Source organism: Poecilia reticulata, linkage group LG17 (genome assembly GCF_000633615.1).
Source record: "Poecilia reticulata strain Guanapo linkage group LG17, Guppy_female_1.0+MT, whole genome shotgun sequence".
NCBI classification, from domain to species: domain Eukaryota; kingdom Metazoa; phylum Chordata; class Actinopteri; order Cyprinodontiformes; family Poeciliidae; genus Poecilia; species Poecilia reticulata.
The window spans coordinates 17,243,940-17,267,708 of NC_024347.1; the positions used below are offsets into that span (position 1 = coordinate 17,243,940).

Consider the following 23,769-nt stretch of genomic DNA (forward strand, 5'->3'; position numbering starts at 1 on the left):
AAAAAATAACAAAATCAGACAAAGAAAAAAATTTCCAAATTAGTTTCTGTCAATAACAAACTTATGAAACTTTGTAGTTTAATAACTGGTGTGTGTGTCTGGTAAAAATTCTTTTGGTTAAAGCATGTTTTTTCATTCAATGGGTAGAGAAACCAAAAATTTCACTCAAGTAAGAGTAGAAATACTTCCTAATAAAATTAGTCTAGTCATAGTAAAAAGTGCAGCCTACTAAAAATACTCAAGGAATTTCCTTTTGTCAAAAAACTTACTCAAGTAAATGTGATTGAGTAAATAGAACTAATACCCAAACCTGGTATAAGACATTTGTTAAAGTTTTACTCTATCACGTGACCTTGGTGTGTGTAAGATGAATGTCAAATCTGAAGTCAAAGATAAAGAGACAAGCAGTTCCAGTACAGAACCAAGGTGAAAAGACTCTACGTTTCTTCTGCATAAGTCGTTCTGCTAATTCACCACCCTTTCATGGAAAACTACATTCCTGTTTCAGTCAGACTTGTTGCGACTAGAGGTGCTAAGTTTTATTTGCGTGAGCCTTCTCCATGGTCGTATTTGCCTCTGCATGCTCTGCATCAATGAGGCACTGAGGTTTTGCAATCTCTCCTCATTTCATTTCACAAACACAGCAACTGAGTGAAAGTATATTTTCAGGACAACACGAATGTACACTTAGTCTCCCAACATTTGGGCAAGTTTCCACAAACATGCACGTTTGTTTATAATAAAAAAAGTGTTTGATTTTATCTGAATACTTGAGTTAATGATCATAAATTGGGATATGAAAGTGAAAAGAAGAGGGGGAGTCTGAGTGTTAGTGAAGGACACACCTCTCTGTCTGTAAAACCGCAGCATGTTACAGCCTGTGGGGAAGGACATAATCTCCTCTTTAATGAACTAACAGAGACTCAAAGCGGGACAACAGCCGGATATTTCCGTCCAACAACAAGACTCCCTACTTAGAGGTTAGTAATTCTGACTTTTCCTTTACTTTTACCCGCCATGTTTCTCCTCTGAATTTGTCCACACTACAAATCTGTGGGAAAGTATGTTAATACTTTTGGACTGCTCCGATCCACTGTAAATATTTACAAGCAAACATGGGTTCTCAGGCATGCTTTACAGGAAAAAGAAAACAAAATGATTCAAACTCTTGGCAGATTTAGGTTTTAAGTATCTACAGTCTAGATCATAAACCAGCCAGTTGTGGTCCAGTATCAATAAAACTGCCAGTTAAATTGCTAAAATGTAAATAAAAATGTGTCTCTGCATTTGATGAGTTCTTCTTAAAGTGAAATAACATTGAATTTCTTTTTTTTTTTTTTTTTTTTTTTTTTACATTTTAATCTATATTCTCTGACTGAATGTAGATTAAAAATTATTTGATGAAGATTTTAAAACACCAGTGGAAACATGAACAACCTACTCAGCAACTGAAAGCAGGGTTTTATAGTTGTTGTAAAAATATAAATATGTTTCCAATTAACTATCAAAAAGACTATAAGTAATCATTAGCATTTATTCTAAGTTGATACATTAAAATGATTTTTTTCCGTCATTGATAGAAGTTTGTCTCTTTTTATGTCAGAAACAAACTTCTTGGTTGATTAAAAATTCATTTTAAATCTAAATCTGCCATTGATTATGACTTTTTTTTTTATCCTAACTGTATTATAAAGCATTATTTACACACAAGTTAATTCAAAGAATGATCATGAAATTACTCAAATGACCAGCTTTTCCACGTGTTACATGTTCATGTACTCCTGAAGGTCAGATTATTTCAATCTGTAATCTAAACAATTATAAAACTACATATTTTATTATTACCTCATGCGAGATACATGTGAAGATAAGATCCTAATGCATTGTTTGGGTACCTGGGAATTTTAATGAAGCCATAAGAGGAAAATACATAAATGGTCTTCTTTGGATACTGGGCACAGGAAATGAGTTCTTAATAAAGAAATGAAAACTTCATCTTTCCACATCCTTCACTTTTATTGGCATGTTGTGGTCAGTCCAAGGGTCAACTAATCTCTGACCTACAAAGTTAACAAGCAAAATGATAATAAGAAAAAGATTTTTGGAGAACATTAAAAGATTAATAAAAAATTGTGTTGAAACAGTCCCCTCCTCTGACGCACTGCTGCCAGTTTTCTTGCATGCTTTAGCCTGCTGGAGATATTTCAAAGATTACATCAGGTTGGCAGACATCCTGTAAACAAATCTTTCCCATCGTTTATGATTTAAAGTGGTTGAAAAGCATCTTTTTCTTTATCTGCTTCCTCTTTTAAGATCTGTTTATACATTTCATACAAGTTTACAAAGCAAACCTTAAAAAAAGTTATTGCAGAAAGTGTCTGAATGTGCAAAAATCATAATAATAAGGCCAATACGTTGAGTTTTATAGTGGATAATGAAATTCACAACTGATTTGATGATTATGAAAAGCTTGTGTCTTCCTCACACAGAAGTCGTTATAATCTGGGTGGTTTATTGGTTTAAATCTCTTAATATTTAAATAAATGTCACTTAGCAAGTCGTGGAGAAAACTACACCATTAGAGAGCTTCTGTCTGGGTGGATATTTGATCACTTTTCTCTTCAGATGTCATTTCTTTTAAAATATATGGTTTCCCGGCACGGATGTGGCTTTTAGTCAATAATTGTTCAGAAAGGGTTAGGAGGTTTATGGCTTTGGGGAGGCCATTACAGAGGCTTCATATTTGCCTGCTTATTCTACTCTAAAACCATTATGATGTGTGATTGGCATAATTGTCCTGTTGAATAACCCTAATGCATCCTATTACGAATGTAAGCCTCCATCTTTTCTTTTTCCACCAGCTTTGTGCAGACCTCTGGTAACAAAAAAAAAAAGAAAAGCCACCCAGCATAATTCTGCCACCACCTTACTTGACAGCTAGTCTACTGTTCTTATGCTTGATGCTTCGTCTTCTACATTCACTGCAACCAAATTACTTAATTTGTGTCATATCTGACGATTTAAAAAAAAAACTTTATTGTATATGCTTGAAACATGCTTATGTTTATAATCAACATGAACCAATATTCTTTAATTGCAAAATTAATCTTTTTCCACTTTTTTATACTTCAATTTGAGTCTCAACTGCTTCTAAAAACAACCCAACTTCTTTAAAAAAAAAAACCAGTCAAGCTGTTTTTCCCCCAAATAACTTAAAGGTTTTTGGTGTTTGGAAAATGAGCCATTTCAAAAACCTCCTGACTGTTGAGTTACAATCAATGAGCACTGCTCCGTTTCTTAGCAACTGCTGTATGTGCTGTACAATGGCTGCAGGAAAATACAAGTGTTTTGTTGTTGACATTTTAGTCAATAATTTTGAGACAAATTAAATAAAAATATAAATTAAATAAGTATAGAATGAATGTTTGATTCTTCTGCTTTCAGGTCCAGAAGGACTTCTGATTGTTTTTAGAAACAAACTGGTGATGAAATGTACAATTTCTAACTACTTCTCGTTTATAGAATCAAATCATTTTAGAATGACAGCTTCCACAAATGAGGAAGACAGTGCCGTGAGCAACGACTACGCCACAGCCATCGGCACCCTCATCCTCACCCTGGTTTTCCTCCTGGGCGTCCCCGGCAACCTCTTCATCGTCTGGAGCATCCTGGCGCGCACCAGGAAGCGCTCCGTCACCACCATCCTCATCCTCAACCTGGCCTGTGCGGACGGCTTCATCATGGCCCTCACCATCTTCTTCATCATCTACCTGGCCAAGCAGACGTGGATCTTTGGACCCGTTATGTGCAAAGGCCTCTTCTACTTGTGCAACGCCAACATGTACGCCTCCATCTTCCTGATCACACTGATGAGCGTACACAGGATGGTGGCGGTGCTGTTTCCACAGAAACTGCACCTGTTAAGCAGAAAGGTTGTGACGAGGGTGATCATGGGAATGTGGGTGCTGGTCATGGTGATTTCCATCCCCTCACTGGTGTTTCGAGAACTGGAAATTGAGCCGGATTTTAGCGAGAATAATTCACGGATTGTGTGTTCACCCAACCACACCTGGCCCACTCATGTAAGTCCACTCCTCTCACAAAGTGAAAACCCTTTTTGACTTGTACTTTCTACTGATACAAAATGAGTGAAGCATCTGATTATTTCATCATGGTAGCTGGGAAAACAGAAGACACAAATTAGTAAAAAAAAAAAGAAAAGAAAAACGCTGATGTTAACTGGATCTGATGTTTACCTTTACTCAGAGTTGGGTAGTAACTAGTTGCATTTACTCAATTGTATTTACCTGAGTAACTTTTGAAAAAAAAACAAACTTTTAGGAGTATTTTTGCTACGCTGGACTTATTACTTTTACGTCAATAATTTTATTTTTGAAGTATTTCCACTCTTACTTGAATAAAATTTCTGAACTTTCTACCCACTGAATGAATAGCAAACATGTTTTAACCAAAATTTCAGCAGACACACACCCACCTGCAGTTTTTGTTAAAGTTTCATATGTTTTATTGAAAAAATTGATTTGGAAAGCATTTATTTTGCCTGATTTTGTTGATTTTTGCTACTTATATAAATTATTGTCATTTTTGTCCTTAATCCTTATATTTTGGTCCATCTTTTTATGGAATTATTAAATGTGAAATGATTGATAATTTGATCAGTTACTCGGTACTGGAGCAGACTTTTTACCAAATACTTTTTTATTGTACTAAAATGTTCGATAATTTCGAACTTCATGGGATTCTGGGAGAAGTAGGCTGCTCAACCTCTCAGGCCTCAGCCTATGCAAACTTTATGGAATCAACTTACTCTTTGGTTACCTAGCAACTCACTCACTCTTTGGTTACCTAGCAACCTGTTCAGTCACTTGAGCGATCACCACTTGGCAGTTTTTCAGATATTCAAAACAAAAAACAAATCAATAATTATCAGTATCGACTGATATGAAACGCTTGTAATGTGATCTTATTTTGTGCTTTTTCAGCCATTTTGTTTAGCCCAACTGAAAAGTATAAATAATGCGTAAAAAGTGAGTAGTTAGAAGAAAATAGCAAAATTACTATAAACTAAAAGTTGCCCAACAAAGAATGTACCTTGGGAATTTGAATGCCACAATTTTTCGAATGAACATAACGGAAAAGAGCAAACCATAGAGGTTTGTACAAGTAAAGGAAAATAAACTATTTTCACAAAAATTACAAAACCATGAACTAGAAAGGTTCAACAGTCTCAATTTTCCCCATGTAAAATATGTTTTTCAGTTTCTTTCTATTATAATTTTAACTTATTTTCCTTGCTTCTCTGGTCAGGTCCGGTTTCAGTATTCTTTAGAGACAGTTTCAGGATTCATCCTCCCGTATGCGGCCATCATAACCTGCTATGTCCTCACCCTGAGACGCCTGAGACAGACCCAGTTCCAGCGAAGGATTCGCAGCGAAAAACTCATCCTCGCTATTGTTATAACATTTGGCATATTTTGGTTTCCATACCATGTAATCAACATGGTGCAGGTGAGTAAAACGTTTTTAACCTGTAACCAAACATTTCCTTTCTCTGCTCCTGGGTTCTTGTTTTCATTAAAGCTTTTTGTGACTCCCAGGTTGCAGCTGAGTGGTATAAGAAGAAGTCAGAAACTAGAAAAAAGTGAGTAAAATGAAATTGCTTTATACTTTTACTACTCTATTAAGATGTATTACTGAATATTAAGGGTAAAATTGTTCATTATGTTCACATTTCTGTATGTTAACCATATTTACTGTGTATTCTGTTAAGGCATCATGTTTTTTTACTGGAATCTTTAATGTTTTATCACTTTTTCTGTTTTTTTTTTGTTTTGTTTTTTTGTTATCTGTGGCATTTCCTTTTTAAGGTGTAACCAGGCAATTTCAGGCTGAAGTAATTAGGTTACAGATTGGTCTAACATTGATTCAGTGTTGGCAGTTGCATTCTAAACATTCACTATTGCATAATTATGGATAATTTTCATCTACACTCTAAGTTCTCCTTTCCCAATTCTCTTACAAAATGACCTTTGTTGTAAATGTGTTTGGCAGTACAGCCCAGGAGACAGATTACAAATCTGTGCTCAATGTTACAACTTTTGTAGCGATGAGTTTGGAAAGGGAGGGAAAGGTTTTCCTTTGTTTTTCCATTTGCACAGAAATGTTTGCAAGCAACTCACATACTTCTAGCCATGCACAGGATGTAAAACTTAAGTTGTGCTATGTTTGACTAGTCATTTGACCAGATAAATGTGTCATTAGCACATAAATTAAATGTGACATTTAATGAAATAGTACAGAGATTATAGAGAGAATGGGGCCTAAAATAGAACCCTGAGGCACTTTTGGATCTATAGAGAGGAAAAGGATCCAACATATGAACAGTAATGGTAGTTTACCAAAAATAATGTGATCAAAAGCAAATTACCCAAATTTAACAGCAGCAGGGATTTTGCATGTCTTATTAATCCTTGGAAAAGCTGATTTTTTTGTGCATGTATTTCTATAGTAAACTTTTCAAAAACATGAACATTTTGCCTTGTAGTTATTAACATCTGAGGAGAGAGAATTTAAATTAGTTAAGGATTTTTTATGTATATAGGAACTGTTATTTGTTCAATTTGGATTTTTTTGACTTTTTGTTGGTTTCGAAGTTTTAATTGAAAATTGTCTTTGCTCAATTTATTATTCATATTTATTCCGTCTCTTATTTTGAGTGGAGTATTTATGTAAACATCAATGTCAGAGTGAGAGGTTTTGTCTCTACAGGATCCTAACTGTTGCTTTTTGCTGTAGTTAACATTTTTTCCCCATCTTTTTTAACCCACAGATTGGAATTGATTCATGAGTCCTGCAGAGCTGTGACCTCAGCTTTGGCTTTTCTCAGCAGCTGTGCCAATCCCATCCTTTACACCTTCGCTGGAAAGTCCTACATCAAGAAAAACGGCTTAGCCTTCATGGCTAAGCTCTTCGACGGCACGGCATCATCGGACCAAACAGCCAGTAAACAGAAAGGGAGTGCAGGAGAAATGAACAATATCTTAAACAACTCTACCATTGCAACAGTGGGCTAGATTAGAGCATTAAATGGACCACGAATTGTAAAATGTGCAAATCTACTTGTGGGAAAAACCAATTTTCACAACAGAACTTTTACTTTTTTAAACCATCATAAATGATTACAGGATAAACTCTCTGACAAACTTTAATTTCAGTGATAAAGTTGCTACATCATATATAAAGGTTTTCCAATTCTTGCTTGGATTACCAACATAGTGTGAGAAAAAAAAGACAAAATAATTCTATTTAATAACAATTCATATATTAGTAGTTTAAAACTGCAGAATGTTATCAGTCCTGATTGTTTTTGCACATCTCAGATTTTCAGGGAGTTAGCTCCAGAGCTAATCAGCACATAAACCTAAAACTGCTTCCCTCCAACAATATTTTGTTAATTTATGTAAAGGCACAACTGTCAGCTGAAAGCACTTTACATAAAAAACGGGGACATTTTTAATTAGTATGGTCACATTAATTTCAACCATAGTCAGAATATTCCTTCAAATAAGTCCAGTTTAACCAAACTGATGTTTAGCTCCAAAACAATCTAATAAACGTTAGTGGAAAAAAAAAAAAATTCTCAGATTGCATTGAATCTCATATTTGCTGCAATCGTCCTTAAACATGGAAGCACAGAAACAACTAAGGATGTTAGTAAAAACATTATTATTCAACAAGAGTTGGAATAAATGAGTATTATTCCCATTTATGTCTCAAGGACAAAAACTGAATGCTATCGTTTCACAGAAGAGGAGCTTGATAAGACATGCCTATTGTTGTATTTTAAAAAGGTTTACTGTCTATGATAAATACAATTTAAAAAATATAACAGTGTGCATACTTTTTAACTGTGAATTTTAACCAATGTTTCTGAGCAGAAATAATGTTTGTCTGAAAGACAAATTCAGTTTTAAAATGTGCTTTCATAAAGTTTTAAAAAAGAAAAATATATTCAACTAAATGAATCTAATTCCAACAATTAATTTAACTCCATATAGCAATTTTTTGCCGTGTGTCCACAAAACTTAATGCTCTAACAAAATAAGACAGTTTAACTAAACTGGTTTGACCAGTATGTAAAAAAAATAAAACTTACAAGCTGGTTTGTGATTACTCTTTAAATTGTTTAAATGGTCTTGTTTTGTATAAATGTGTTCTGTGCAACCTCACATGATTTTACAGGTTTATTTAAAATTATTTAAACTTATTACAATGACAAATTGCATCTTGAAAAAACAAAACATGATCTCATGTCTTGGGACTCCCAGGAGTAAAGGCATTAAGTTACTGACAAATTGGAAACCGTTTCCATGACAACCATCTGTGGCGTTAAGACGTTCAGCTACCTAGCATTAGCGCTGTGGCTAAATAAGCTAAAGCTGGAAACGAACTTCAATTCTACACTTAAAACTATTAGATTTAATACATTTACTCACAAAACTAGCTATATAAACTTACTGGACACGACAAATGCTGAATGAATTTTAACAGTTAACGGAATAAGTTCAGTTAGATTTGAACCAGAGTGTTCTGGCTAAAACCAGCTAGCAAAAAAGTAGCGAATGAATGGATATATACTTTATTAATCTCAGAGAGAAATTCACATTGTCTAATGTTGGATGTTACCATTATTGAACATTTAATATTCACGCTTCTTCATGCTCCAGATATTTAAGGGTGTAAGAAACAACTAAACCAACAATCAAAAGATGAGCTGCTATGGGGTATTTGGAACAATCTGGCATTTACAAAGATGGGAATCCAACTTCAGAAGATTCTGAGGAAACAAGCATGTCTCCGAGTGCTGAAACAACCTTTTTTTCTTTGAGGCAAGAGAGCCAAGTATTAATCTGCATCGATAATCTGTCCCAGTTTATGCTTTTTGTTGTAAACACGAAAAACTACTGGAATGTTTATCGTTTTCTTCTTGCTAAACATCCATTGTATTCTGTTTGTTCATATGCTCCTCTGTCAGAATTTCTTTTTACACCAAAAGTATAATCCAACATACAGTTTGGAAAACCTTTGCAGGTGAATTTGCTTTGTTCTTGAGTTTGCATCTCAACTTGCACTGTACATTTTTCATGCATTTCTTTCCCAATATAACGTTTACTTTTTTGTTTCCTGGTTTTTTAGGTGTATGAATAAAATGTGTTCAAGTCAAGAAAGAATTTTTGTACAAAGCCTCCTGCAAACTGAGTGAAAAGATGTTGAGGACATTTACAAAAGAGATCATGATCAAGTGAGGCGCAAAACTTTAGACTGAAACAATCTACACTCGAACATCTGAAGCTGTAATCCAATAGGAACTCATCTAAAAAAACTTCACACCTTGGAAAAACATTTACACAGAAAATCTGAGGCTTTACTTTTTTTGCAGAGTAGTTTATTGTCGTTTAGGCTTTAAATTAAAACTGTCTTTTTTTACAGGTAGCTCTTCCAGGATATGTAACATTTGAAATCAGTATAAATTTCTCAGATTGAGACATTGGGTCAACAAGTAGACTCCTGACATCCCACCTGTGGAGGAAAAGGAAAACAGTTAAAGATCAGTTTGTTCAACTTAATGTTACAAAAGGTAAAAATCTAACTTCTGCATCCATCTGTTACTAGACCACAAACCAAAATCAGAGTAGAAATGTACAGGACTGTAAACCAAAACTAGACGCTAGCTAGCATTTGATGCTACTTTAAAACCAGACGGTTCTTACCTCAAACGGTTTTCATAACGCATCCTTCCTAAAAAGAAGAGAAAGGAAATTTAAGTTTAGTCTCAATTGTGGTGGCCTAAACCTGGAGAGCATCAGTAAAGTCAAACCCATCAGTGCAGTGAAAGTATAATCATCAGTTTCAGGTGAAACACGGACTCACATGCAACTCATCATGCAAGGTTTGACTCTAAAAGTTCAGTGCGACACACCAACGACAAAAAGGAAACTTTCAGGATTTTTACCAAATAGCTCACAGTACAGCCACTAAGGGGAAAACTAGAGGTGCATCTCAATAAGCTTAATTTTTTTCCTAATTATATAAAAAATGTTTTTTTTTCTGAAAAGGTAAACATCTCCTAGGTCGAGAACCCAATTTCCAACAGATATGAAGGATATACCTTAATCTTTGACACAGATCGTGGCTGTGGCTCATGCACCTCTTAATACACCACACATTTTCCTTCCACTAAACTTTCATCAATATGGTAGAAATACAGCAAATACCTTAGCCAATTTGGCAACTTCTCATTGAACCCATCACCTTATGACTCAGGTAAATAACAAGTCAGTTTAGAAATGTGATAATTAAAATGTATATAATGGAAATCTTTTGAATAGGTCTGATGTGCTTATTTTTTTAGAAAAAATGAATTGAGGGTTTTCAGAAACAATAACTCAATAGTTTAGGCAATTTATCAAAATAACAAAATACCAGTTTTATAATACAACTTACAATAAATTAACTTAAATGATGATTTCAGCTTAAGTCAAATAAATATTGTGCAGCACAAATTGCCTGACCCCATTACGAATTTAGCAGTTTTACAGAAATCATCAAATGCCTCTGAGCTTTTATTTGAACGCTTTTCTTGTCGAGTATCTCCTGTGAAATCAAACCATGAGGTCGGTTTTGGCGCTAACGCTGCAACAAAGAGCTAAAGATGATCCTAAACCGCAACGATCATCCACCTGCTCAGCATCAAATGCATCACCAAAGAAGAAAACAAACCGGACACGAAAAATACGACACTTACCGCATTTTAGGCTTTAAAACTGCTGATTTCTTAGTTCTTTGTAGCCGCCACTCCTTCCTCCTGCACCGCGACAAGGAAGAGAGAATGTTAATGAGGCTGCGCCTCAATTTATCTCTTTATCAAACCACGTGTTTGGCGTCACACACGGGCAACTTCCGGTTTACGGCAACATAAAATTTGCTGTCACTACTACACGTTACTGTTGAAATCAAAGCTTCTCAGGTCCCAAATTTATAAATAATTCCAAATTAGACCAACAACTTTACAATCACATTATAGTGAATTAACTTGATATGAGTTTGTTTTACAAGATGGCCTTGTTTTATTTTTACAGGCTGAAAATAGAAAAATAAATACTGGGGAAACGTATATATTTTTTTATATTTGTATTTATCCTTCATACCCAGCCAAATACTACAAAATGTCTCAACTTTTTCATTAAGTAAACATTATATATTCATCTTGGAAACAATTATTAAGCTGCAAGATGAAATAAAAACATTTACAAAATATGGGTACAATTAAGTTTGTTCACTGCACATCATATTTAAACATTCATTGTATACAAAAACAATGTCCATAAAAATAAACCTGCTTTATTGTCTTAACAACTCCATTATAAATTGACTCCTTTGAATTAGATTGGTCAGTTCAATAATTTGAATTATGAACATTTAACTTTTTTTTCTATTACAACGATCATTTTAAGTATTTTAGATTCGTTGTTTATCTGTATGAGATAGAATATATTGGAATTATTAAACTAATACACAGGCAATATTACTTACAAGAAAATAACCAAAAATATTAATCAAAACAAAGTAAAATCAAATCTAAAATAGGAGAAAAAGAAGTAAAATTTATAAAATCTACCCAAGTCTTTTTAAATAAAAATTATCCCAAATTAGCAGTTATATATAAAAGTATTGTCATAAATATGAACACGTTTATCCATTTTAATAACATGTGGTAAACTCCCAACACATAAATAATCCAAATACACGCATACTCATAATGCACAAACTGAATGTGATAAAACACCTCAAAATACAACATAGTTTGAAGTGGAAGAAACTTATTACAAAGTTTTTAAAACATGAAAAATATGATAAATTAATCTATTGAGTTTTTATATTCAGTAATAGTCCTTCTACTACTGCATGAAATTATCACACAAAACCAGCAGGTGGCAGATGTTTTCAGCGAATAAAAGAAGGAAAAAAACTACAAAATGTAGTTTGCCATATTGTAGTACGGAACGCCCACTGGTCCAAACGTAGGAGAAAAAAGCGTAGTGAGAACTTAAGAGTGACAGACAGAGGAGAAACCTCTTACCAGCGGCGAAGTTGAGTGATTTAAAGTCAGCGCTGGGTGGAAACCCTTGGCCATGAGAGTCTTAATCGGTAAGAAAAGCTATTACAGTTATCAGTTAAATTCTCAGAAAGGTCAAAATACTTCAAGTTAGCTTGTAAGACTGCTAAGCTAAGGTTAGAGCTGCTGACAAATCCTGGATTTTATTCATATTTAATGCAACAGATAATCCAGGTGCGTCTGAAATCCTGCCATCAGTTGAAAGATAAAACGAGATCTCTGCATTTTGAATTTCGTTGTTATTTAAGCAAAATCCACGCATGTGTTTTGTTTTGTAAGCATGTAAAATGCGCATGCGCACTATTTACAGCTGCTCGATCCTTTTAGGGGGGTTGAATACGGTGTCAGCACAACTGTATGCTTTGAAGCATGAAATAATTGATTAATTAGTGTATCATGCAGCCTTTTACCATTTTAGTGAGTTTATGGTATTTTCTTAAAGTTGATATATTGCAAGATAATTTACAATTTTCCATCATGCTTACAGTCTGTATGTGTGATATGTGTCTGTCTCTCAGGAGGGGGCTCTGGCTTTGTGGGTCGTGAGCTGACACGCCTGCTCAGAGACAAAGGTCACGAGGTCACGTTGATATCCCGTCAGCCTGGTCCAGGAAGGATAACATGGGTATGACCAGGAGGTTCAGCTCCTCAATCATTACCTTCTCTTGATTGATAACAGTGAACAGGGATTTTCCTTCTCTACAACATGACTGATTACTGTGCTTCTCTATAAATCCAAATATGCCTGTAATTTCTTGAATTGTTGTAATTTTTTGCTCCTGCAGAAAGAACTGGAGTCTCGCGGACTGCCGCCTTGTGACGGTGCCGTCAACTTGGCAGGAGAGAATGTTCTTAACCCCCTTCGATGGTGAGAACCCAAAAAAAGAAAGGTTTTTATACTGTAATCTGACTTGGTTCTGAAGCCTATTTTCATCACAATGATGGAAAAACAATTGCAACTCATTTTTCTGTATGTAATAATCACAATGTAGCCACCAAATATTAAGTATAAGATAGACAAAGGTGGGAAGCGTACCTAAAAATTGTACTCAAGTTAGAGTAATACCACTTTAACATATTTTTAATCAAATACAGGTAAAAAGTAGCCGTCCAAGAAATTACTCAAGCATGAGTATACAAGTATTTGGTATAAAGTCTACTCAGGTGCTGAGTAACTGTTCAAATTATCAAAAAATAACAAAATCAGGCAAAAGAAAATGTTTCCAAATCAGTTCCTTTCAATATAAAACTTCTAAACTTTAACAAAACCTGCAGGTGTCTCTGTGTCTGGTGAAACATGTTTGTTTTTCACTCAGTAGGTAGAAAATCCAGAAATTATACTCAAGTAAGAGTGTAAATACTTCACAATACAATGACTCAATTAAGTAGTTGTAAAGGTATTTCCAAATACTTTTGAGTAGATGTAATTAATTACTACTCAACTGTGAAGAAATAAATATTTTTTGTCACAGTGACAGAGATAGGCTTTTGTAGACCCCATCCATATTTCTACCAATATTAAGAAAGACTATATTTATTTGAAAATAATTAGAAGAATTGTGAATTTTGGAAAACAAGGCTGGGAAAATTTAATTTAGACATGAACAGCATGTAAGTACTGCTTACTTAACGACAAAGCCTGATTTTAATCACTTTTAGGACTGCTCTACCTCAAGATTTGTGCTTCATAGTAACCTGCTCAAAACTTTAACATAAACCTGTTTTTATTTATTTGCATCATGTGAAAAACCATATGCTTTAGAGCTTATATTATCTGCTCACAAGAGGCTTTACTAAACCTTGTGTATGAGGGGTTAGAAGTAGTTGGAATAGTTTTTAAACTGTATAAAATAACATAGTAAAAACAACTGAATTGTCATGTTTAGTGTAAATTTGCTACCTTTCCTTTTCTGGTATCTTTAGGTATTTAAAAATGTATCCTTCTTTTGACTCCTTTATTTAGTAACACCCTTCAGTCGTGTTATGTCAAATCTATAACCTGATTTTTTGTCCTTCCAGGTGGAATGAAAGCTATAAAAAGGATTTATTCTCCAGTCGTATTGACACAACTAAAGCTTTGTCTGAAGCCATCGCTGCGTCTTCCAGCCCTCCTCACTCCTGGGTTCTGGTTTCAGGCATAGGTACGGATCTACGCTTAGCAGCTGCAAAAGCCACAAAGTGTGATTCAGATTCATGATTGATTTTGTCTGGTTTTCCTCGTTGACTCACAGCTTGCTACAAACCCAGTCTCACAGCTGAGTACACAGAAGACAGTGAGTGGATGCCCTTTGACCTCCTCTCACAACTCGTCAAAGAGTGGGAGGCTGCAGCGTTTCTTCCTGAGAACGCAGCGAAAACCACCAAACAAGTTGTCATTCGGGCCGGTACGTTCAGAGAGCGGGACGTTTAGAGGGGCAGTAGAGAAGCTGAGGGAGATTTGTTCATGCCTACTCCCATTTAGAGTAATATGCAAACGTTTTAAATCATCTCTGGTTTCTTTAGTTACTTCCAAAGAGCCAGACATTTTTGTAGACTGTGGTCTTAATCCACAAATCTCCAGCTTTTCTAAAGGTCTTTCAAAGTTTTATTTTGGGTGATTTTTTTTTGTCCAGAATATAAAGAAAGCACAGGATCTAAGATGCTTTTCAGGCACTTTCTTTGTGAATCACCTTGTTGGTGGCACAATTTAATCTTCAGTCAAGTATTGTGGAACAAGTTGTTTCTTTATTTCAAGAATATAGGACACAATTTTAAACAGGAAAGCATCAATTACAAACTTTGTTATTCTAAGGCATAAAAATTAAATTTCATTCACACAGCCTCTACTCGTTTGGTAAAGCTTATAAATATCTAAAAAAAAGAGAAAAGAATGGGGAAAAAATAACTTCTAAAAATGTTGAATTACTCCTGCAAAATAAAATATTACATTTAAAATAATATCTCAATAATATATATTGTTTCAATATATATGTTAAGCAAAAAGATATTTGTTTTTTTAGTATTAATTTTCATGTCTTTTCTAGCTGTCTGGCTACTTTTACTTATTGGATAATTACAATAATCGATTTCATTATTTGAATTTTCATTACTTAATTTTTGGCTTTTTACGTAAATCTGGCTTTTTTTCCCACCATTGCACTCCTTGGGTTTCCATTGTTTAGTTAGCTGCCATTTGTGTAATAAGCATGTTTTACACTTTCTATTAATTTAAACTTTTAATTTCAGGGCATACACAGCAGGATTGACTGAAATAAAAGCCAGCTTTTAAAGATATTTTCTATCATTTGTAATTTCATTTTAAGGAAAAAGTGAGAAAATAAATTATTAAATGATTAAAATCAGAGTCAAAAAGAAAATCATCCCCAATTCCGATTAGTTACCTATTTATTGCTGAAATCCGATTTTTATTTCGTTGGATGTGACCGCATTCAAATTTCTGTGAGCAGTTTACAACTGCTACGCGCAGGCGCAGAAGAAGAACGCTAACGTCACACAGCAGCGCACTGTTTACGGAAATAATAACGGATGCCGCCGTCTATGGGTCTACTTTTAAGTTTATTCGGCAATGGGAGCCAACAGGATTGTCAGAAAATCATAACAAGACGAATGAAGCTTCTAAAAAGAAAGCACAACTAAAAATTTGCGTCGTGTCCCCCTGCTGTGTTAACGTAGCTGTTAACGGGACAGACGTTATTTCACTCATTCCTCCTTCTGTCCACTAGGGGCAGTGTTGGGTCGAGACGGCGGTGCCATGAAGCAGATGCTGCTGCCGTTCTGGCTCGGTCTCGGAGGCACCTTGGGGTCTGGAAGACAGCCGTTCCCCTGGATCCACGTCTCGGATCTGGCAGGAATCATCGCTCGCTCTCTGGAGCCCCCAGCGAACACCGAAGCCCCGTCCCCCACACCGCAGGTGTACAACGGAGTCGCACCTGCGATCACCACTAACCACGAGTTCACCAAGGAGCTGGGTCGGATCCTGAGGCGGCCCACGATCTTGCCTGTTCCCGAGTTCGTCTTGAGCGCCATGTTGGGCTCAGAGAGGGCTGTGATCCTCACTCAGGGCCAGAAAGTCATTCCCCTGAAAACACTGGAGTCTGGATATCAGTTCATGTACCCAGACTTGACCTTAGCTCTGAAACAGATTGTAGGGAGTTAATAACTGATATTGGAACTTTATTTCATCTTCTTTTCTGTAAAAACATGAATGAAAATCATTTACTGCCTTCTATATATATTGGTAAAAATGTTGTAAGCTGCTTCATTTTAAGAAATGGGACTTTTTTCACATTCAATAAAATAACTCGCCAGATGTTTTCACTCTCATTAAAACTCCACAAATAGATGACATATACATGATTAATAATAAATAATAACAATAATAATGGATTTTATTTATAATTCCCTTCATATCTTGATATCTCAATGGGCAAATTAGATGAGATGGTTGTGCACAGATTACAAAAAATGCCATATAAATGATAACAGAAAAAACATCTTTAATTTTTGAAATTTGCACCATTAGTTCCTACTCCAGTCCATGTTGCTGCTATTACCATGTTTTACTAGTGTTATGAGTCAACAAGGTTGCAAGTAAGTTAGTTTTATTTTGACATTTTTAGAAATAAACTTTAACTGAATGAAAATCAGAATTAAAAACAGAACAATCAACAACTTATTGACCATGGCAACAAAAACATGTAAATGTGTAATAGAGGCATACCTACAAAACACAGAAAGAGGAAAATAGATTCCAATCCAAAGTGATATTTTTGTTTCCAATACTTAGGAAGTCCTAAACGTCCAGGTTTTCATCTGAATCAGCTCTCCGAGTCGCTGTGGACCTCCGTCTCTTCTTCGACGTACTCAACAATCGGCAGCTGATCTCCCCATTCGCTGTTCCGCGCGCAGCGGTACATATCTCTGACAAAACACAATTTATTTCAGATAAAAACTGCACCACAAATACTTTCCAAGCTGATCTGTCTGAAACAGTGGTGTTAATTTCTCCAGTAAGAAAAAAAATTAATCTTGAAATTTGTGGAGCATTTCTGACATTTATAGATGCCGTATTTTAACCTTTTGAGAATTAAAAAAAAAAAATGAGATGGAGATTTTTGCCCTAAAATAAAATCTAAGAATATTTTTTGCCAGTTTTTACTACATTACATCTGATTATTCCCAGGATCTTTTCTGCTCCATAAAAACATTACAAATATAATAAAAAACTAATTATTGGACCTTATAGGAAGACTCAATATTACCTAATATTATAATGGTTTCAGTACTAATAGTTTTTTATGCAAGAAATTTATAAATAAAATCTGAATAAAAACAGAAAAAAAATCAAATTTAAGAAATAATTGTTCGTAGTAGAAAAAGAGGAAATCTTGGTATCGTCAAATCTAATGTTTGAACTGTTTAATTTTAAGATTTTAAATTTATCTGATATTTTACATTGTATTTTTTAAAAGATTTATTATGATCCTCTGTCTCTATTATAACTACATTTAATAATCATTATCTAATTGTAACTGTGGAAATCATCGTTTAATCTGTAACAGTAAAAAAAATACTCAACTTTTAAAATCTAGTTCCTACGTTTACTAAAGTCATTTAATACTCTTTTTACTTTTACATTTTTTTCTGGAAAACTTTTTAATGTCACACAAACACAGCGTTACCACACAATCAAATAACATTAAAATGAATAAAATAGTTGAAGTTTTACCCCAGTTAATGTGTCTTTTGTTTCTTAAAACCACTTAACGTTTTGACATTCTGAATATTCACCGATATAAAAACGAGAGATCTGTTCATGTTTTCAACAATTCTCATAATAATTTTCACGCCGTAAACACAGCCCAGCGGTTTTTCTTACCGGCTGTGTTTCCGTGCCGTCACCACCATGTGCTGCAGCCGTCCATCGGAGCAGCAGACGTGGCAGTGGACGTGCCGCGTTCTGCACAGAACCGGCGCGATCAGCCGGCCCCAGTCCAGACCTTCTGGTGTCGGTTCTGCCGATCCGGTTCGACTCAGGATCAGGTAGCTGAACTTTTCTGTCTGACACTCATGCCTCTGAATTAAAAAAAAAAAAAAAAAAAAAACAGTGACCGGGAAGCTTTGATGAACAAAATGCTCACCTGTCAATTGTTTTTTTTATCTTCTATCATTATCTTCTATTAGAAGCTTACTTGATAAAGTAAGCTTCTAAAAAGCTTACTTTTTAGCTAAAAAAGTAAGCTAAAAAGTAAAGTAAAGCTTTACTTGATAAAGTAAAGCTTACTTTATCAAGTAAAGCTTACTTTACTTGATAAAGTAAAGTAAGCTAAAGTAATAGCTTACTTAAGTAAAGTAAAGCTTTACTTAATAAAGTAAAGCTTTACTTTACTTAATCAAGTAAAGCCTTGCTTAGTAAAGCTTTACTTTACTTGATAAAGTAAGCTTCTAAAAGCTTACTTTGACAAAAGTTTCAACAAACTGACTCAATCAGGCTTGTCACTTTAAGAAGTTTTGCTGGTTGATAAATTGCTCAGGAAATTAATGCGATAAATGATAATATTGTTGTTTTCAAGTAATATAACGATAATAATGTAAGAACATTCTCAAAAATCCATTAGTTTTACATTCTAATTATCTGGAACTGGAAGACATTTTAAATATCCAAAATAAATAAACAAAACAACAGAAACAACAACGAAGATTAATTATGAAGTCTCTGTAAACAAGATTATCCTTAAAAAAAACAGAACTAGTTGAGACCAAAGAGCCAAACTGGAGACTTTCAGTTTTTGGTAGAAAGAGAGAAAAACAATAAATAATGCAAATGGAGATTATTGATCTCATTTTAATTTACCATGCGATTAATTGATTAGTTGATGTATTGCGACAGGCCTTCTCTCTCTCAACATAAAAGTATTTACTTTCATCATCAAAATGTATTTTAAGCTCAAAACTAAACAGTTATTCCTGATGTCCTGCTTGGTGGATTAACAGATGATGAGTTTTACCCCCGGCAGAGGAAGAGGATGGTAGCGCTGGTGGAAGTTGCAGGGCGTGACGGGTTCCTTGGCCAGTTTGGGACACGTCATTTCATGAGGGCACTGACAACAGAAGCAACAAGAAGAGCCTGAAGCTGCTGCCTCAGAGGAAAACTGGCTTTTAAAGCTTATTTTAATCCTACCGGTGCAAACACTGACGCAGGTCTGGAGTCATGAACGACTTTCTCCTGTTTCTGGAGATCAATAATATGGATTACTGCACTGGACTAATATTACTGATCAAAATGACTGTGAAATGTTTTGTGAAATACTTGAGTACCTTTAGCAAAACGTCTCTGGCCTCCATCATCATCTGATGGCCTTCTTTGGTTCCATTTTCCACCAGCACCTAAATACAAACATTACAATTATTGGTTAATTATTAATCTAATCAGCAAATCTAATATCCATTTTTTTATTAAAGTACTTATTCAGAATTTAAATAAATAATATTAATATTATTCTCATGAAAACAAATACTAACCCTTATATCCTTATTATTTATTTTCCTCTTGAAATTTATATAATTAATTTATACAATAGAAATTTACAAAATAATTGTTTATTTTATTTTTATTATTTTTAGATAACAAAATATACAATAAAGAAATATTTATTTTATTTAGGTAATTATTTAAATGATATTTATTTTTATTTATGTATAACAAAAAAAATCTCTATCATTTATATTATTATTACTATGATCTTCATTATTGCTACCATTTAAATTTAATATTTATCTTCATTGATATTTTGTTTTACTTTTAAATTGATTTTTTACCTAGTTGATCAATTTATTCTGAGAATTTTATAGCTTTTCTTTATTATTGTTAGTCTTCTTCATAATATCTAGTTCTGTGTTACTTTATTCTTGTGTTTGTTTAGTTACTCATTTATTAGAAGAAACTCTTTAAATTTTGCATCAACATGATTTACATTTTTCCTTGTATATTATATAAATTTAACAGTAGATAGATCCCAGACTGTACAGACCAGGTAGGAGTTCGTCTTCCTCCAGAGAGTCGTCACGGCGTCCGCCCGGTCGTTCGCATTGAGAAGCTCTGACAGGGTAAAAGCTGCCACCACCAAATCGAACTGGACCTGCAGACAGAACCTGGACCTTCAGGGTTTCATTAAAAAAGATAACCTGCAACATTTACTTTAATAACTACAGATTTCTTTTAGGTGTGTTATAAAGCTGGTCAATTTTTTTTTATATGTTTGAGGCTTTTAATTATTCCAATTTGAAATAATTGTAATTTATTATCTTGCTTTTACTGAGGCCTCAGTCCCAGATTGGGGTTGTAAATTAGTTCTCACCTGGTTAAATAAAGGCTGAGTTGATACAAAATTAATATTTAAGAAAAACCTTCAGCTGCTGAAACGTTTTATATATATATATATAAAGACAAATATGCATCTGTATAGGAATATGGGAGTTCATTCAATGCTATAATGCATATACTATATTAAATATTTATTATCTTCCAGCATAGCAGGTCAACATACTGAACACACAGCAGTAGTAGACTTAAAAATATGTAGATAAAAAAAGATTATAATACGTTAACAACCAAAAATATTATTTATTTTACTTTCAGATTATTAATCTTGTATGGATAAGTTACAAATTTTTTTTACTAATTATCTACAATCATATTCAGTAAATTACAGATGAGCATGTCAGATTGAAAGTATTCTTTTAATTAAGCACATATTTCTGTTCTAAAAATGTTTTTTTATTGTCCTGATGTATTATTCTGATCTTAAATGTTTTATTCTCTGGAAGCAGAAAATTATAATAATTAACAGAAATACAGGCTTGAAAACATCAATCCGTGAGTCTAATTAATCTATATAATCTGTTTAATTTAACAAACTAACTTACTGGAATAAAGTAATCCATTAGAAATATTCTAATTTACTCATTTTGACTGTGTTTTAGACCTTCATGGAGAGCTCAGATACATTCTTTGTACATTATGAGCAGTTGTAGCTGTGCAGAATGAACTCAAAAATGTCAAAAACTAAAACACTTTTCCTCATTTTGTCAGAAAATGTAAATAAACAGGAAAATATGAACAGATTTATTAAGTAATGATTACTAAATACGAGGATTTAAGCAGAAATTTGAGCAATTGGACGCCAGTGGATTCAACTAATATAAAATTTTCAGGAATTGTTGAATGTGAGATTATGTTACTTCAATAAAAAAAACATTTTATTTGAAAGATTTTTGCACATACTCGGGGTGCCAATGAAAAAGGTTGGCACAAAAATCTATTAGTGGTTGGTTTAATATTTTTCTTGGACTAAAACTGACCTTAGGAGAGACGGGAAGAAACTGTCTGAAATAAATGTGTTTGATGTGTGGTTGAGCTCTTTCATCGTCTCCTGCACAAAAAAAGCAAACTAATTTAACATTTCTCACTTTAAAAAATGACACAGTTTGTTTTAAAATCCATTTCTGCACCTTTGAGAAGTTGTTCGGCCAAAACGTTCATCGCTGCAGAGCTGTCCACACACACCATCTCCTTCAAAGAGTCGCCCCAACACGAGTGAGACGCCCTGATGGACGGAGAGACACTCAACACATTATTTAAGTTTCAGCCAAACAAATAAAAGTTTCAGTTTGCACACCAACCAGGCGACGGTTCCTAAGCCAGAACCAAAATCCAGAAGTGTTTGAGGAGCAAATGAAGGATCTCGCTTCTTTATCTGAATAAAATCAACAAAAAAATAAAATATTAATTCAGGGCTGATAGAAACAGCTGGAGGAGACGTGATCTTCTGCACACTTACCTCATTTAAAGCTCTCCTCACTGCTGCATAGCCTCCAGCCAGCCGAGCCGCCATGTACACCATGCTCAGGTCTTCATCGTACCTGAAACACAAGGCGGTCAGAGACATTTATATGCCTTAAACTGAAGCTGTGAGATGTGGCTGCTCCAATAAATAACAAATCTAAGCTTAAACCAAGCAGCATGCACGGTTACTTTAGGGGCGTCCAGCGATACGTCGTTCTTCTGAGCTCCGACAAAACCTTCTTCCTGATGCGATCCTCCAGGAGTTGCTCATCGACATCTGCAAAAAGATCACAGTTAATTAATTACTCCTGGTTCTGTGTCAGCCTTCTGACACACTTTGAAAAGGAATCCCTACCCCTTAAAGCTGCAGTATGTAACTTTTATAAATAATATGGGATATGTTTTTTACATATTTGTTAAAACTCTCATCATGTTGTGACTGTGTGAGACAGATAATCTGAAAAAAATGGACAACAAAAACTATTGCCTTTATGAAACCAGGACAATTCAGATGCACAACGATTTTGGGGGGGATTTTTTATTTATAAACAATCATGTATTGTCCTTTTTTCAAAAATGCTTATTAGCCCATTTGTGCTAATTTATAAGCACATAAAATGTAAGGAACTGTATGGATTATCATCACAAATTGCCTTCAGTCCATCACCTCCTCTGATGTTCTGCACGGCTTTCTCCCACAGTTCCTTCTCCATGCTCACAGCTTTCTGCCTCAGCATCAAATCCTCGACCGCTCTCTTCCGGCTCCACAGGAAGCTTGTGAGCTTTTGAGAACGTTCTACAAGCTGAGGCACTCGAACTCCTGTAGATGGAAACATGAAGCTAATTAACGAGGAACGCAGTGAGTCTAATTTCTGGATAACCATTCTCCAGCTGGTGGACCTACTGTGAATAATGGACTGTGCAGCCAGCTGGAGCTGTTCGGGTAGCCGGACAGTCTTCAGGTTGGTCACACCTGGATGCTTCCTGTGAAGTTCTCCTTTCAGGAAATCTACCTTAGGCTGAGGAAGTGAGGCTGAACTCACACTCTGGAAAGGAAAAAACAATCAACGTATGTATTAAAACATATTTAATCAAGCATAGAAAGTTTTCTTTATTGCATTTAAAGATTTCTAGATGTCCAAATTTAGCATTAAAGATTTTTAAACTGTTTCAAAAATAATACTAGTGATAAGGTTAAATAAATTGAATTAAATAAGGTAAATACTGTTCGAAAGAGGTAAATGTTTAAGGAGTCCTATCATCTGACCTCCATTGTAAAGATGCTGCGTTCAATGACAGCTACTAATTACACCCACCCTGAACATTATATTCACCACCGCCGCTCGTTGACAAAGAAAACAGGCTCCGTAACTTCGTGACGCCATATTCTCGATATCAGAAATAAACTTTAACACCGTTAAATGAACAACTTTGCTCCACGCTTTCGTAAAGCACACCGTACGATAGCTGAGCCTCAACAAAATAAGTCCGACCCCTTAGACCGAATGTTTTGTTCCTACTCTGAAACAAATACGAAGAGGACTCACTCTTCCCTAAATTCTCTGAAGGTACTGCGATTGATGGAAACAACGCAGTTTTACGGTTTCTTTGCAAAGTTGTCTGTTCCCTTGAAAAAAATATAACTGATTATGTAATAAATGAACCAAAAATGTCGTTTTTTACTCCCAATGTAAAAAACTATGCAGCAGGACTGATTTCAGATAGCACT

The 23,769-nt window shown here is 34.6% G+C and overlaps 3 protein-coding genes and 1 long non-coding RNA gene across 4 annotated transcripts; 2 read left to right on the plus strand and 2 right to left on the minus strand.

Moving 5' to 3' along the window:
- Window positions 1–891: 891 nt before the first annotated feature.
- On the plus strand, window positions 892–7,310 carry ltb4r2b (leukotriene B4 receptor 2b). Its single transcript, XM_008434011.1, has 5 exons — window positions 892–980; window positions 3,523–4,082; window positions 5,329–5,529; window positions 5,619–5,662; window positions 6,851–7,310. Exons 2-5 carry the CDS (start codon window positions 3,540–3,542, stop codon window positions 7,092–7,094), a joined length of 1,032 nt encoding a protein of 343 aa, XP_008432233.1. The 5' UTR covers window positions 892–980; window positions 3,523–3,539; the 3' UTR covers window positions 7,095–7,310.
- Window positions 7,311–7,930: 620 nt separating this feature from the next.
- Window positions 7,931–11,012, minus strand: LOC103479527 (uncharacterized). Its single transcript, XR_535956.2, has 3 exons — window positions 10,826–11,012; window positions 9,792–9,819; window positions 7,931–9,600 (listed from the first exon to the last, which is right to left on the minus strand). It is a non-coding gene; the product is annotated as an uncharacterized LOC103479527 (long non-coding RNA).
- A 1,072-nt stretch (window positions 11,013–12,084) lies between these two features.
- On the plus strand, window positions 12,085–16,505 carry sdr39u1 (short chain dehydrogenase/reductase family 39U, member 1). The gene is made up of 6 exons (XM_008434012.2): window positions 12,085–12,228; window positions 12,715–12,821; window positions 12,982–13,064; window positions 14,216–14,337; window positions 14,428–14,580; window positions 15,919–16,505. Exons 1-6 carry the CDS (start codon window positions 12,213–12,215, stop codon window positions 16,350–16,352), a joined length of 915 nt encoding a protein of 304 aa, XP_008432234.1. The 5' UTR covers window positions 12,085–12,212; the 3' UTR covers window positions 16,353–16,505.
- Window positions 16,353–23,545, minus strand: mettl17 (methyltransferase like 17). The gene is made up of 14 exons (XM_008434016.2): window positions 23,357–23,545; window positions 22,945–23,086; window positions 22,708–22,860; window positions 22,230–22,317; window positions 22,036–22,117; window positions 21,878–21,951; window positions 21,707–21,801; window positions 21,557–21,627; window positions 20,227–20,334; window positions 19,514–19,582; window positions 19,377–19,427; window positions 19,204–19,296; window positions 18,075–18,271; window positions 16,353–17,116 (listed from the first exon to the last, which is right to left on the minus strand). Exons 1-14 carry the CDS (start codon window positions 23,423–23,425, stop codon window positions 17,014–17,016), a joined length of 1,395 nt encoding a protein of 464 aa, XP_008432238.1. The 5' UTR covers window positions 23,426–23,545; the 3' UTR covers window positions 16,353–17,013.
- Window positions 23,546–23,769: the final 224 nt, after the last annotated feature.